This window comes from Epargyreus clarus, unplaced genomic scaffold (assembly GCF_041222505.1).
Source record: "Epargyreus clarus isolate Ecla_fem2 unplaced genomic scaffold, WU_Ecla_fem_2.2 ptg000035l, whole genome shotgun sequence".
NCBI lineage: Eukaryota > Metazoa > Arthropoda > Insecta > Lepidoptera > Hesperiidae > Epargyreus > Epargyreus clarus.
This window is the reverse complement of record NW_027332240.1, coordinates 86,829-100,817: the sequence shown is the minus strand read 5'-3', so window position 1 is coordinate 100,817 and position 13,989 is coordinate 86,829. Positions and strand designations below refer to the sequence as shown.

General features: G+C 42.1%; 2 protein-coding genes across 2 annotated transcripts in view; one reads left to right on the top strand and one right to left on the bottom strand.

Moving 5' to 3' along the window:
* Positions 1-11,067, bottom strand: part of LRP1 (LDL receptor protein 1) — a 57,863-nt gene extending 46,796 nt beyond the window's left edge. Inside the window, exons 1-11 of the mRNA XM_073091850.1 lie at positions 10,420-11,067; positions 3,317-3,538; positions 2,955-3,086; positions 2,709-2,855; positions 2,423-2,530; positions 2,036-2,164; positions 1,720-1,864; positions 1,494-1,609; positions 1,243-1,405; positions 919-1,144; positions 399-693 (exon numbers count right to left, since the gene is read on the bottom strand). Of these exons, the coding sequence (XP_072947951.1) occupies positions 399-693; positions 919-1,144; positions 1,243-1,405; positions 1,494-1,609; positions 1,720-1,864; positions 2,036-2,164; positions 2,423-2,530; positions 2,709-2,855; positions 2,955-3,086; positions 3,317-3,538; positions 10,420-10,498 (1,762 nt within the window). The 5' untranslated portion in view covers positions 10,499-11,067. The remainder of the gene's footprint in view (positions 1-398; positions 694-918; positions 1,145-1,242; positions 1,406-1,493; positions 1,610-1,719; positions 1,865-2,035; positions 2,165-2,422; positions 2,531-2,708; positions 2,856-2,954; positions 3,087-3,316; positions 3,539-10,419) is intronic.
* Positions 11,068-11,409: 342 nt separating this feature from the next.
* ND-B12 (NADH dehydrogenase [ubiquinone] 1 beta subcomplex subunit 3) lies at positions 11,410-13,339 on the top strand. The gene is made up of 3 exons (XM_073092104.1): positions 11,410-11,562; positions 11,837-11,974; positions 13,080-13,339. The coding sequence occupies exons 2-3, from the start codon at positions 11,844-11,846 to the stop codon at positions 13,252-13,254; spliced, it is 306 nt and encodes a 101-aa protein (XP_072948205.1). The 5' UTR covers positions 11,410-11,562; positions 11,837-11,843; the 3' UTR covers positions 13,255-13,339.
* Positions 13,340-13,989: the final 650 nt, after the last annotated feature.

The window sequence follows — 13,989 nt, the reverse complement described above, 5'->3', positions numbered from 1 at the left end:
TTGAGGAGTTACATATTTTGTCTCCAGAACCCACTCTGATCCTCATCATATTTAAATGGGACCAACTTGTAGCAATTGTCCACACACGAAATGAAAGGCATTAAAATAGGTTCATAAATGGCGAAGTTATGGCTGTTATATTTGGGTGGAGGAGTTCCCCTCTTTTTCTCCAGAACCAATCGATGGATCCTAACCATATTTAAATGGGACCAATTCGCAGCTCGTCTCTACACAATAAAAAAAGAATTATTAAAATCGGTCCACTAACGGCGGAGTAATTGCTGTACATACATAAAAAAAAAAAAAAAAAAAAAAAAAAAAAGATACCGGCCGAATTGATAACCTCCTCCTTTTTGAAGTCGGTTAATAAATAAAAAATAAAGTATGCATATACTGACGAACGCAATCCCCGTGTCCGGCGAGGCGGAACCCGTGCCGGCAGAGGCAGTGCGCGTGCGGCGCGGCGGCGCGGTACGCCGTGACGCAGATGTGCGCGCAGCCGCCGCGCGCCGCGCCGCACGGGTGCCGCAGCGGCGGCTGGCGCTGGCGGTGGTAGGCCAGCGCCGCCACGGGCCGCGCGCGCAGCGCCAGCGCCGCGCGCGCGCCTCCCGTCTGCAGCGCCACGCTGCGCTCGTCCCACTGCGGCAGGAACAGCGTGCCGCCCAGCACCGATATCTGCTGCAGCTTCTGCGTCTGTAACCGCAACGCGACCGGATTTACTTTACACTTCACTCGTCGATAGAATATTTCAGTGCGTGTATCGATAGCGTCCTCGTAACTTACGTACTAATTAAAATTCAATACATTCATTTAACTTCAGGTCAGGTGAACGAACGGTATAACAAAATCATTACATTAATTACGGGCGTATTTTAGTACGTGGAGTGATATGTAGTGTATATGTCGCGTGTGACTCACGGAGTACGCGCGGCGCACGGTGGTCCGTCGCGAGCCGTCGTAGCGCGCGCGCTCCACGGTCTCGAGGTAGGCGTCGGCCCAGTAGACGAGGCCGGCGGCGGGCTCCAGCGCCAGCGCGGCGGGGTACACCAGCCGCTGCGTCGCCACGCCGCGCCGCGCCTCGCCCGCCAGCGAGCCGCGCCACACGCCCGCCGCCGTGCCGCCCCACACGCAGTAGAACATCAACCTGCACCCGCACACCGCACACGATTAGCAGTCTCGATCGGTCGATAGATTTGTGCCGGTGGATCGTTTCGAGGCCTCGAGGAGGGGACCGGTACGTACCCGGCGGCGGGGTCGAGTGCCAGGCCGCGCAGCTTGCTGAGCCCCGCGTCCACGAGCACGCGGCAGTGCTGCAGCGCCGCCTCGCACACGTACAGCACCTCGCGCGCCTCGTCCGATATGTACCAGTTGCCCGACACCCAGTCTAGCGCCAGGTGCGACACCGCTACGAACATATAGATTGAACGCCATGAGTCGACAGATACTTCAGTTATAGAATACAAACTGTTGTGAATAATTAAAAAAGTACGAACAGTTGAGGTCGGGGAAGAGCGTAGGCGCGGGCAGCTCGCGGCGCCGCGTGAAGTCGTCCGCGTCCACGCACACGATGGCCGAACGCGACATGTTGTGGTGCACGTAGCAGATCGACCTTCGTGCAGATAACGTTTAAAAAGAACTCGAATAAATCGATGTAAAATTTGCTAAGATTGCATATTATGTATTTATTAAAATGTAATGTATACTGTCGAGTATACGTACCTGTTGGTGTAATCAAAGTCGATTGCACGCACATCGAGCGCGTTCAGCGATAAATTTAGAGGGCGTGGCGGGTTCGGCTTTGCCCACATGCGACTCACGCCCTCCTGCGTCACCACCACCAGCGACAGCGGCAACCCCAGAGGCTCTGCGACACATTGCAACATTTGCAACATTGCATGTACCGACATTTGCAACATTGCATGTACCGACACAATTAGGTATTGTTTCGATTAAAACAGTTAAAATCTAATGAAAATTATTTATTGCCGGAAGGCCAGAATAGTTGCCGAAATGATAATAAGGTATTTAGAAGTACCGTTGATGGGCACGCAGGAACGCTGGTCATCCTGCAGCGTGTAGCCGGCCACGCAGGCGCAGCTGTACGAGCCCTCCGTGTTGGTGCACTGCTGCGCGCACGAGCCCTCCCACTCACATTCGTCACTATCTGTCCATCGTAAATATTTCAGTCAAGCGAGAAACAAACACAATATATTTCTAAATTACAACCATTATTAGACGTAATCTACATCATGTTATTTTTTACCGAAAAAACAAACCGTTTTCACTACTGTAGTGTATACTCGTATGAATATCCAAATAAATGTCGGTAGCAGGTACAAGCATCAGGCACGAGCGTCCTGTTAATATGAATAATGGTAGGCATGTGTGTGGTGGTGTGGTGGTGTGGGGGTGCGGTGCGTACCGACGCAGCGGCCGTCGCGGTGCTCGCGGCCGGCGTCGCAGCGGCACGCCGGGCCCGCGGGCGTCGGCCGGCACGCGCAGCCCAGCGCGCTGCACGTGGCGTCCGTAACTGCCGCCAAGCAACCGTACATTTACACAGTTACAGTATTTACACAACCGACACGCTGATATTATTATTGCTCGTTAGTAATAGTTATACGTTACATACTGCATTAGCGATGGCAATGAAAGAAGCGATCCAATTTCTGGAAAGATACAGTACAGAGTAAAGTATGGTGGTATATTACAGTTATCGCAGAAATCCCACTCGTCGCTGCCGTCGAGGCAGTTGCGCACGCCGTCGCAGAAGGCGGCCACGGGCACGCAACTGAACTGCCCGTCCGTGGGCGTGGCGCAGCGAGCGTAGTTGCCCGGACACTTGAAGTCCTTTTCGCCTGCGACGTAATTATTTTTCTTAATTATATAGAAATACAGTTACACGCGAGTGTTTTGGGACACATGTGCGGCGTTCGCATTAAATGAGAGCAACGTACACATGTAGGGATCCTCGTCGGAGTCGTCGTGCGGGCCGCAGTCGGCGTCGCCGTCGCAGCGCCAGCTGGCCGCCACGCACAGCCCGCTACGCGCGCACCGGAACTGCCCCGCGCCGCACGTACTGTTCCACGCTGCAATGTACACCACAAGACACTGTCAACATTATGCCTTTTATTAAAATAGCAAATGGTTATTGCAATTTAAAGAATTATGTTTTCTGCTGGAACTAACAGCAACAACTTTAAACTTAACAGCATAACCAGCAAAGTGCGTGGGAAGAGTTAAAAATAAGACATGATTGATAATTTTGGTGAGTGTGACGAGTGGTCAGATATATAGTAACAAGTTTGAGCGGTCATACTGCAGCGCAGCTCGTCCGAGCCGTCGGCGCAGTGCGGGCGGCCGTCGCAGCGCCAGGCGGCCGGCACGCAGCGCAGGCCGTCCTCGCACGCGAACTGCTCCGCGCCGCACGCCACCGCCGCCGCGCCCGCCCCCGCCGCCGCTCCCGCCGCCGCCGCCACCTCGCCCGAATCCGCCGACACCGAGTTACTCGCCGTGCCCGACAGCTCCTCGCCCGGGATACCTGCAAAATGGCAAACAGCTATTTACTGTAACCAAACGAAAAAAAACCACGCTCGTAAATTATTATGTATTAAAAATATAATACTATAATGAATATTATAATAATTTTATTATGAATAATATTTTATAATACATAATGACTAACTACGAGGATTAGCAAAAAATGCTGAAAGGAGTTACGAGCACGATTTTGATAAAAACTAAAACTGCATAATTACTTTTTTAAAATTTCTTTTTCTTTAGCCGGGGATCGAACGAGTTCATTTCGAAAAAAATACACCCTCTATATTATTCCACTATCTGATAGTGTTGCTTATAAATATGAAATTTGAGATTTAATCAAATCGTATATCATCACTCGTCAGGTTGTTAAGACACAGAGCCTAAGCCGGACGGGCCCCTCGCCCGCGCCGCCCGCCGCCGCCGCAATTGAGGCTTCCTGCGACGATGTGCGTGCGCCGCGCATCGCACTCCGCCACACGCAATCTTGTTGTGCTTACATTACACCTGATTGCTTTGTTACCATGAAACGCATTTCATGTTGGGATCTCCAATACCGCACTACGGACTAATCCAATAAGATGAACATTTCCCAAGATTAATATTATTTTGGGGTATTTTACAATAAACGGCGTCGGTGTAGCCTATTCTAAACTATCATAATTATTTGAATACATTTGAAATAGCTCGTGCACTATAAATTCAAGTTCATTATTATTTTTATTTGATAGAATATATAATAATGAACTAGCCGCATTTTAAAAAGTCAATTTGTCACCGACACAACTTGACAACCAGTTTCAATGACAGAATTCTTTCTAGAAGTTGATCAAAGATGCGTCTTTATCCCTGGCGAAACGTACAATATTAAACGAGGACCAGTATACTTAATAGGGTAGAGTATTTAACAAGAAAATCGCATTTGGTATTTTGTTTCTTGTCAGGAATACCTATGTAGTTGCTTCAAAATATGTAATATAAACCCCCAATAAGAATGAAGGTGCTTGTGTTCCTTCATTTCTATTTATAGAGTACAGCGTCGGTGGGTACTATGCAACTCATTAGAATATGCAGTATCGGGCTCATTAGCGCGCAAACATGGCCACCTACCCAGTACCCACCCGCGCCCGCCGCCCGCCACCAGCCACGCGCTCCGCTCGCACAAACTACCAGCTACTCTCATATTTCCATTAAGTACTGTGCCCATCATTTTTTTTCGAATAATAAATATCTATTTGATATTTCTTTTTGAACTTTATATTGGGAGAGATATGTCTGTTTCCAGCCACTATAAAAGAATGCAACAAACTAAAATAGGTTGTATACGTATTGAGTATTTATTGCAAATACAAATGGAACAAACCAACAAGTATTTGATAAACCGTCTCCAGGCTGATGTCGGAAACTGTTGAAGCGTTTTGTTGGAAGTTTGTGGCAATGGTAGTCCTTTAGACTTTTTGGCATTTAACTATGGAACTAAAAATCGTATACAAAGCTGGGCATTGCTACAAACGTCAATAATCTGTACTATTACGGTTTATTTTTTTATAGTTACACAAAAAATATTCCATTAAAATTACAAAAAAATATAAAATCGTACAAACAGCATGCGGCATGCCCGACGCGCGGCGAGCAGCTGTCCCCACTCGGACAAGTACCCACGCTCGTGAGCTCTTATTTCTAAGAATTATAAGGGCTTGCCTACTTCAAGTGGTATTATTAAACCGTTTTCTCTTACAAACATTCGTAGCTTTGCAAATTGTGTCATGGTAAAAGCATTTTCTGATTATTACGTGAAGATCCTAAAGTAACATGTCAGTGTATACATATAAATAAAATTGGAGTGTCTGTTTTTAATATTGAAATAACCGCTTTTTACTACATGCATATGAATATACATACGGTGCATACACCAAAATAACATTGTTTACAATTTTTGTCTGTGTGTCTGTCTGTTTGTTCTGGCTAATCTCTATAATGGCTGGACCTGAAAACATATGATTTGAGTGCTTGCCTGTATTTTTTAAACATCAGTAGTTCAAATTGTTGTTACAAGATAGATAGGTTGAGGAGTTATCGTTTGCAGAGCAACACTGAAAATATCTACGTATGTGTGTAACATCGCTCCGTGCAATCGTTCCTAACAAATTTGTATTCCAAAAGCATTTATTTAAATTCAAATATAAAAGATATAAGCTTACATTCTGATACCTATGAAGAGCGAAATGCCGTTAATTAATAATATAAATACTGGGCGATAACCTCTGGCCGCCGTGCTCTCAGTGACCCACTGTCTACAGACTCATAATCATATTCATACAAAACTGTTTCGTTCAATTACTCTATTATTCAAAGGCAATCGACGACGATGCCAACGTTCAATAAGCGGACGTAGCATAGCTATTAGCTACCCATTACATCATTTACATTTTTAATTTATTAAGTATTTTGTACTAAACTATAAATAAATTAAATTGAACTATGTATCTACCTATGAACTGTTGAACTATGTATTCTAAGAAGCGATTGACCAAAGTTTGATAGGACTTCTGCGTATAGATAAGAGCGCCTATACGAAACCGCGCCATAATGCTAGTAATTACTCGTTTATCAATATCATTACATATTATTAGAGAAGTCGTCCTATCGTACATGACATGCTGAGGTCAAGCCAGGCAGCGCGTACCACCATGTCGGACAGGGGGCTTAAGATGTTCTAATTGCAAAGTTGTTGAAACCAAGTAACGATGATGCAAACTATCGTATATGTATTGTGGACCAAATAAATCAAGAGCAGTTATTGAGTAAAGATTGATGGCACCTCCCGAAACTCTGCAATCTGCCTGTGATTGCGAAAGTACGAATTACAACAGAACTGTGGATGAAGGCGGCGCGGGAGCGGCCTCGACATTGGCCGCGGCGGCTCGCGGCGGATACACTCGAGACGACCGCCGGCCCGCTCCACGCGCACCGAGGGTCCAGTAATGACGACCGACCGTAGAGTAAACACTGTCATCGACCACTCCAACTCTAATAAAGCACAATCAGCGAGATCTGCTATGTTTCCCGTGACCAAAATGTCTACCCTGTGTCAGAGTTCAATTGAAGATTAACAAGTTCCATCTTCAACATTTAATTACACATTTTTTTTATAAAACTGAAGGAGTAATCAAGCTAGCAGTCCACGTTACACAGCGATGCCATTGCCGCCCATAATATCTGCGACCAACTCCATCATCATCATCATCAACAACCCATTACTGTCCCACTGCTAGGCACGCGTCACCTGTCATAATGAGAAGGATTATGACATAGTCCACCGCGCTGGCCAAGTGCATATTGGGTAGTCTTCACATACCTTTAAGATTTTTTTTTGGACTAACTCCATATAGAACAGGTTCTACCCGAAGTCGTTCACGGATGTGTGGGCAATTCTGAGGAGTAAGATATGTAAGTCAGCAGGCACCACTTTACCGAAGCCCAGAGCTGCTGACACGCTAGATACGCTAATATTATCACCGTTAGTTAGGTTCTTCCAACGTTTGTTTTATAATTTTTTGCATAAAAAGAAGTTAAAAACTACTGGAAAACCAACTAAAGTAGACTAACTAGATAATACAATTTTATTCCAATAAATATATCAGATTCATCACGGCGGTGCACCAGGATGTCATTTTGTAATGTATGCTTATCGCATACTTAATATTTGTAGTAGGTGCCTCTCTATATTAATTTGTTTAAGTAGTTCCTTTTAGTTACGTAGAGAAACTTAAAACGAATACTGAATACAGCGTCGTCAAAGTGTAACTCAATGCTGAGTTGCATTTTATACCGCACACACTATGTGCGGCGGCGCGTGCGGATGACTCTAAACTAGAGAAGTTGCTTTTGGGGAACACAATGGCCTAGCAGTTTTGTGGTATATCTTTAACGGTCGGACGGTCAAACGGATAAACTAGTCTACCTGCACAATGCATATGTTGCTGCACAGTTAGCATAGCGAAGAAATACAACAAAAGTTTTTGTCAACTACTTACCATGAATGAAACTTAATTTACTTAAACATTATTAAACTTGTGCGTCAGTAATCGTTCGATATGGACGGAATACAACGTGCCGTGTCACGGTCTTGGGTCATCCGCAAGAAAATTGTATCATAATTTTTGTTTTTTTGTTTCTTACAAGTAGAAGGTTATCAAATCGACACAAGTTATGCGATAACTGAGGGTCGCGTTAACCGTTAGATATGATAAATAGTATTGTTTGGGCTTAGACTTATTTTATGGACTATGGAGATGCTTCGTCAATTATTCTGAAATTCCGACAACTAGTACGTTAAATGAAGTACCTATATGTATATGATGTTTTGGTACAGTGTAGATACTATTGTGTGCAGACAGGCTGGTAGATAATTGCAATACATTGCGCGCATGCAGGGCCGCGGTGCAAGGCTTGTGGTGAGCGCGCGGTCGGCGCTCGGTAATTGGAGCCGGGCTGCGGCCGCCATTGAGACCGACCCCCCCCCCCCCCCCACCAGGGCCTCGCGCACTCCTTGGCTCGCCCTTCCGCGCTTTCATGGAAAACTACTAGATTCATCCTCGCACCTCTTCTTGTCACGCTTCAGAACGAACCATCCGCTCCTTTCGGAACTAGAGCAACTCTATTTACATTCTATACATTAGTTCTTCACATGCATGTGGTCAACATTGTGGAATGATCTTTTTTCGCAATATTTTTATGATCATAATTATTACATTAGTTATTAAACGTAGGTTTTCAATAGAGGTCTGCACGCAAAAGCTCATCTATAACGGAGCTGCTTACAGATACGTAACAATCGGCGCGATGTTATTTTGATATCAAAAATCTTCAAACTATAATTCAATTGTTGTAATTACAATAGGCACTTGTATTAAGGTTCTGTAACTCAGAAAATCCCAGCAGACTATTAGCCTGCTGCCTAAATATATACTGCGTTTTGTGACAATGATTAGAAATAAAAATAACCTAGGTTAGTTAGTTAGGTTAGTATAGTCAGAATTTTATGTTGGTATAATCTACCACAAAGATCTCTGTCTGTCTGTCTGTCAATCTGTGCCGTTGGTCGAGTAGACTTCTCGTTTGATAGCATTTTGCCCTCAGAAAAGTTCTAGACGTGACGAAAGGAACAATTTAAATCACAAAAAGTATCTCAATAGTCACTACGGATGGTTACATGGAGATCATATTCCACGAAATGCGAGGTTCTCAAAAAAAATAGTTGCAAGAGATGAAAGTTGCAGGCGGCTAACTAGACAGGTAAGCAGCACTGCGAATGCGGCGGCGCGGCTCGAGCGGCGAGCAGCGGGAACCTGTACTCTCCTCTGTTTAGTGTTTTTGTGCGGCGACCGGTCCGGCGCCTGCGGACAACCACCTCGCGCGACCTTCACAGACATCACCAAATACGACACTCAACTATCTAATACTTGCAACTTTTATAATAACAATATACTATAGGCTCCTTTAATGCCTTTAATCCTTTAATTAATAAAACTTTTTTAATGCCTCTTCTCTTTATAGTTTTTTATAGCAGCCATATTGCAGGATTATCCTGTTAATTTTAATTCTGTTATATTAAAGTGTATTGATAGGACAAAATCAATCAAAGAACATGCATGCATTGTAACTTCAATGCAAATATACAACCAAGTTGACAACATGCAGCATATGTGGCACATGTTGGTACAGTATATGCAAGCTATAATATTTTATTGCAGGAGATATAAGATCGGTGAATGTTATCTTATCATTTGTTATTGCAATATTTATATATTTTGTATTTATATGTATACATACACAAAAACCTAACAATCATATGAGTACATTTTTGTACACACAGAATAATTTTCTACACATAAATATGTGTAGAAAATTATTCTGCTACAGATTCTATAATTCTACTATGACTTTTTGAAGCATAATATTAGAACAAAAGCTATCTGGCTTCGACGTTTACGGACATACCATGGTTGGTAAAAGCTCGTTAATAAGGACTTTAATATGGTATTCTGGATTTTAACTGGTAGGAAGTGACTACACAGGCTACGTATCAGTTCTTATAGTTGATGTTAGCTTAATGTAATCAGACTGTTTTACAATGAAAATTGGTGTAAGGGCGGCTTTTAGTAAGGGTGCATGTATCGAGAAATGGAATGAAATTGAGCAATACAATTTCTATATGTATTTCTTGAAGTAATTTTTGTAATAAAATGAAAGATTATCAACCTACCAATAATCAAGTTTAGCATTCTCACCACTTGGTTGTTGAGAAGTTTTATGGAAACTTTCAAAACAACTCAGCTATGTATCTCATTAGTAAATACCTGATGGCATCAAATATTTATCTACCACTGAAGTACTATGCAAATTTGAACAATAGTATATCCATACTTGTTACTTGGTAGTTTATTACATTCCTTATTACATTCTGGCATTATGGACATGTATCTGTTGACTGCCTCCAAACTTATCAATTGCTAAAATGAATGGCTGAGATAGTAAGAGATCAAGGGGTCAAAATACAATGTTATTCACAACAGAAATAGCGACACGTTCATTAAAGACTGGAGGTGAACAATCTGCTGCCAGGTTCCCAGTGCCGCTGTGGCAAGTAGCATCATATGCCATGCTTTACTTCTGATTAGTGGTTCCTGTAAAAACCTTACTGCTGTAGCACTCGGTTGGAGTCGCTTGCGACGGCTCGTGAGGAGCGATCGACTGATGATAATCTATTGATGATACAGTTTAGATATTTATATTTTATTGCAAAGTTGATTTGTTTTCGTAAAGACAGTATTATCAAGGTTTTATGAATGGCTGTTATTATTTAAAGATTTAACTTACCCGGATACAAGAGCGCGGTGTCGGCCGCCGCCGCCGCCGCCAGCAGCAGCAGCAGCGCGCCGCGCGCCGCGCCGCTCATGGCCGGCAGAGCTCCCGCTGCTGCTTATGAGCGCATCCTCCGCCACGAGCCGTCGCCAGCACTCATGCACTACACTCCACTCAATAATATGCGCCCACAAATTACCTCTTCTATAAATTGAACCGAAACAAACACTTGTACGATCACTCTCGATGCGTTTATTTTTATTTTTGGACACGAATTTCGACCGCTGGCCGTTCGGAGATTATTTTGTTGCTCGATGACGACCGGGTCCCGTCCCGGCCTTAGCTTTCTGCTTGAAGCTTTAAAAGCCTTTCTTCCTAAATCTTTGAAATTACAACTTTTCAATCTCGCTGCTCGCCGACGCCGATATCACATAAAATTAAAATTACTATACTTTTTTTATAAAAGAAGATACAGGTATTTCGAGCGTATCATTGTCTCTTTTCACATTAATTAATCAGTAGCGGTACAGTGGCGCCGAGAAACGAATACATAGCAATAATAGCAGTAGAAAAATGTGATGTGAGTGAAACAACATACACACACTACTGCTACAACAACACTACAAACGTACGTACGCTTCGCTACTCGCTAGTCGCTAGGCCGCTTCGCGTACATTCGCCGCTAACCCGAGTGCCGCGCGCGTAATACAAATAACGTACGTCGTACAATAGGCTTCAATAACCTATGTACCTATCTGTAACTGCTAATGCACCCGCTGTTCTACCTATAAAACAAGGAGCCAAAATGCATGCACTTCAATAAAAGTATAATTTAATACTCTGAAGTTATGTTTTTATATAAGTAGGTATTTATATATTTCAATCATTTTATATATGAAATATTCTTCAAATTTCTTTCTAGATCCTTCTTTATTGCTAAAGGTAAATTACGCGCTATAGACATGCTATAGATCAAAAACGAAATAAATCGTTACTAGGAGCGAGACACATGTAATGCAGTCTGTGAACGTTAATCTGTGAACAAGACTATATATGTTCTTTTAATTTAACTCAAACCACTCGAGTAATGTCAAATCTGTCAATGTCAGTTTGACTTTATTGCTTTATTATTTTTGGTGAATAAGTGATACGTACTTGGTAAATATATTTTTTAAATTATATCCATTATTAGAGAATAAAATTTATGTTATATTTTCGCAGTTTGTCTATTCGGCAACATTTATATTTACACAGGAGCTTAGTTATGTAACTGTAATTTTATAGGTTAGACTAATATTATAAGGGCAAAATCTTTAGATCTCTCTTCCAGGACTCCCTTGCAGCTGATGTTTATTATTATAGTTTATTTATTAAATTTCAAACTGTTTCAGCAGTTGTAAGAGTCTAAACAATATTCTGTGTATCATTGCAGATCAAGAATGGGTGGTCACGGGCACGGCCCTCCATACACGGTGCCGCACTACTCGCAGTTCCAGGTGCAGGGCATCCCGCAGCTGGAGGAGCTGGAGAAGGCGCTCGCGAAGAAAGGTCTTAAAGACCCATGGATCAGGTAGACATGTTATTTCTTATTATCTGTTTGTGATATGTGCCTCCTTAACCGATTCCATGCGGATGGCACCACAGTTGTGCCATGAATTTCTTTTGTGTATGGCGGGTGGCACCCGAGAGGTGCCAAAATTTGAATCCATAAAACTCGGATAAATTGACGTTTATGAAAGTTGTTCTGAAAACAAAAGTGTCTTTATTTATCACGTAGATCCTTCCTAGAAAGTCAGTTTCAGCAGATCACTTGATTTCACATACTTCAGGGATTGTAAACCTTTAAAAAAATATATTATTTTGCAAATTACTGTGATTGTATTACTATAATAGTACCTACTTTTCGTTAATAGTAAGCCAATAAAAACTGGATTAAAATATTTGTACTTTGGTGTTTATCTTTGTCTGAATAAATAGCACAATCAATTTCGATATTCTATTAGAAACCTATCCATTAATAATTTGAATTATTATTCTTAACAAAACACCAGAAAAGAACTATCATAGCGCTGTGCACATCTCGAATGTTCATATTTAATTCTATGTTACTATAGATTAAAATAATCAATTTATTAAAAACTTACAAAAATGTTTGTAACACCTGATCGAAATAAGACACTTACGTTCCATTTCCGTTATTACACGTAGATAGTCACTTTTGTTAACACTAATCAAAAAGTTAAACCATTCACTTTCGCTTTTGGGTGGCTACTAAACTTAGCACGTGGAAAAAGCAAAAAAAACCGATAAGTTACAATTCATGGCAGAGGGCACCTTAGCGGTGCCATCAAAATCCCTGGCGTTGGGCACCACAGTGGTGCCACGAAATATTTGTTCGCCGCCAGGCGTTAAAGTTTGTCCAAAAGGCTGCCGCATTGAATCGGTTATAAAAGTGCAAAATTTACAAAAAAAATATTTCTTTAAAAATTTTGACTTTAGTGTAGTAAGCAAATCAACTTAGAATAGCATCATTCCCTATTGATTCCTAGCCCTATTTTCAGTTTTTACTTTCTCATAGAACAATGGTTATTGGGTCTGCTTCTCATAAAAATGATACCTAACAGCTAATGTACTAGAAAGTATTTCAAAGTGAGGTAAAAATAATAACATTTCAGGAATGAAACTTGGAGGTACCATCCTGGATTTGGTACTCGCTTCCAACGTGCACGCAAGGTATTCTTCCGCGGGTTCCCCCTCGGTCTGGCGCTCACGGTGGCCACCGTCGGCCTCCGCAAGATGTTCGGCAGTGATGACCACCATGGTCATGGCCATGATGGTGATCACCACTAGCCAAGTGAATATATTTAGGAAAATATTAGTTATCAGTTTAATGACAACTGCGCTTATAAATTAATACATTGTAAATTGTTATATCTATTCGTCTTTTATTGGTGCACAAAAGTGCTTGAAACCAGCCATATGCATTGTATCATCAACAACCCATTACTGTCCCACTGGTGGGCACGGGTCTCCTCTCATAATGAGAAGGATTAGGCCATAGTCCACCGCACTGGCCAAGTGCGTATTGGTAGATTTCACATACCTTTGAGATTTTTTTTTATAAATCTCTCAGATATGCGAGTTTCCTCGCGATCTCTTCCTTCACAGTTTAGCAAGTGATAATTAATTTCTAATACGCACATAACTTTGAAAATTTAGAGGTGCGTGCCTGGGATTTGACCTCGGACCCTTCGAACGAGAGGCCGAGTTTCTTAACCGATAGGCTATCACTTCTTGCATTGTATGTTTCTATCTTATACATTTTAAAATGAAGTGACCGTTAATGATTAGGTAGAATTAAGTATTTTTAGTTTCAATCCAATGTCACAAGTCACAATACCTCCTTTAGTGACTATGATGTCACATATTTCTTGGTTTTGATAAGAAAGCTTATTTGAAAAATTATAACATAACAAGTATTGTAAAGAAACTATAAGACTGTAGTGAATGACAATAAAATCGTAGACTGCAGATTTAAATAGCATATATTTGGTACAATGAAATTCAATAACCTGTTATTTATAA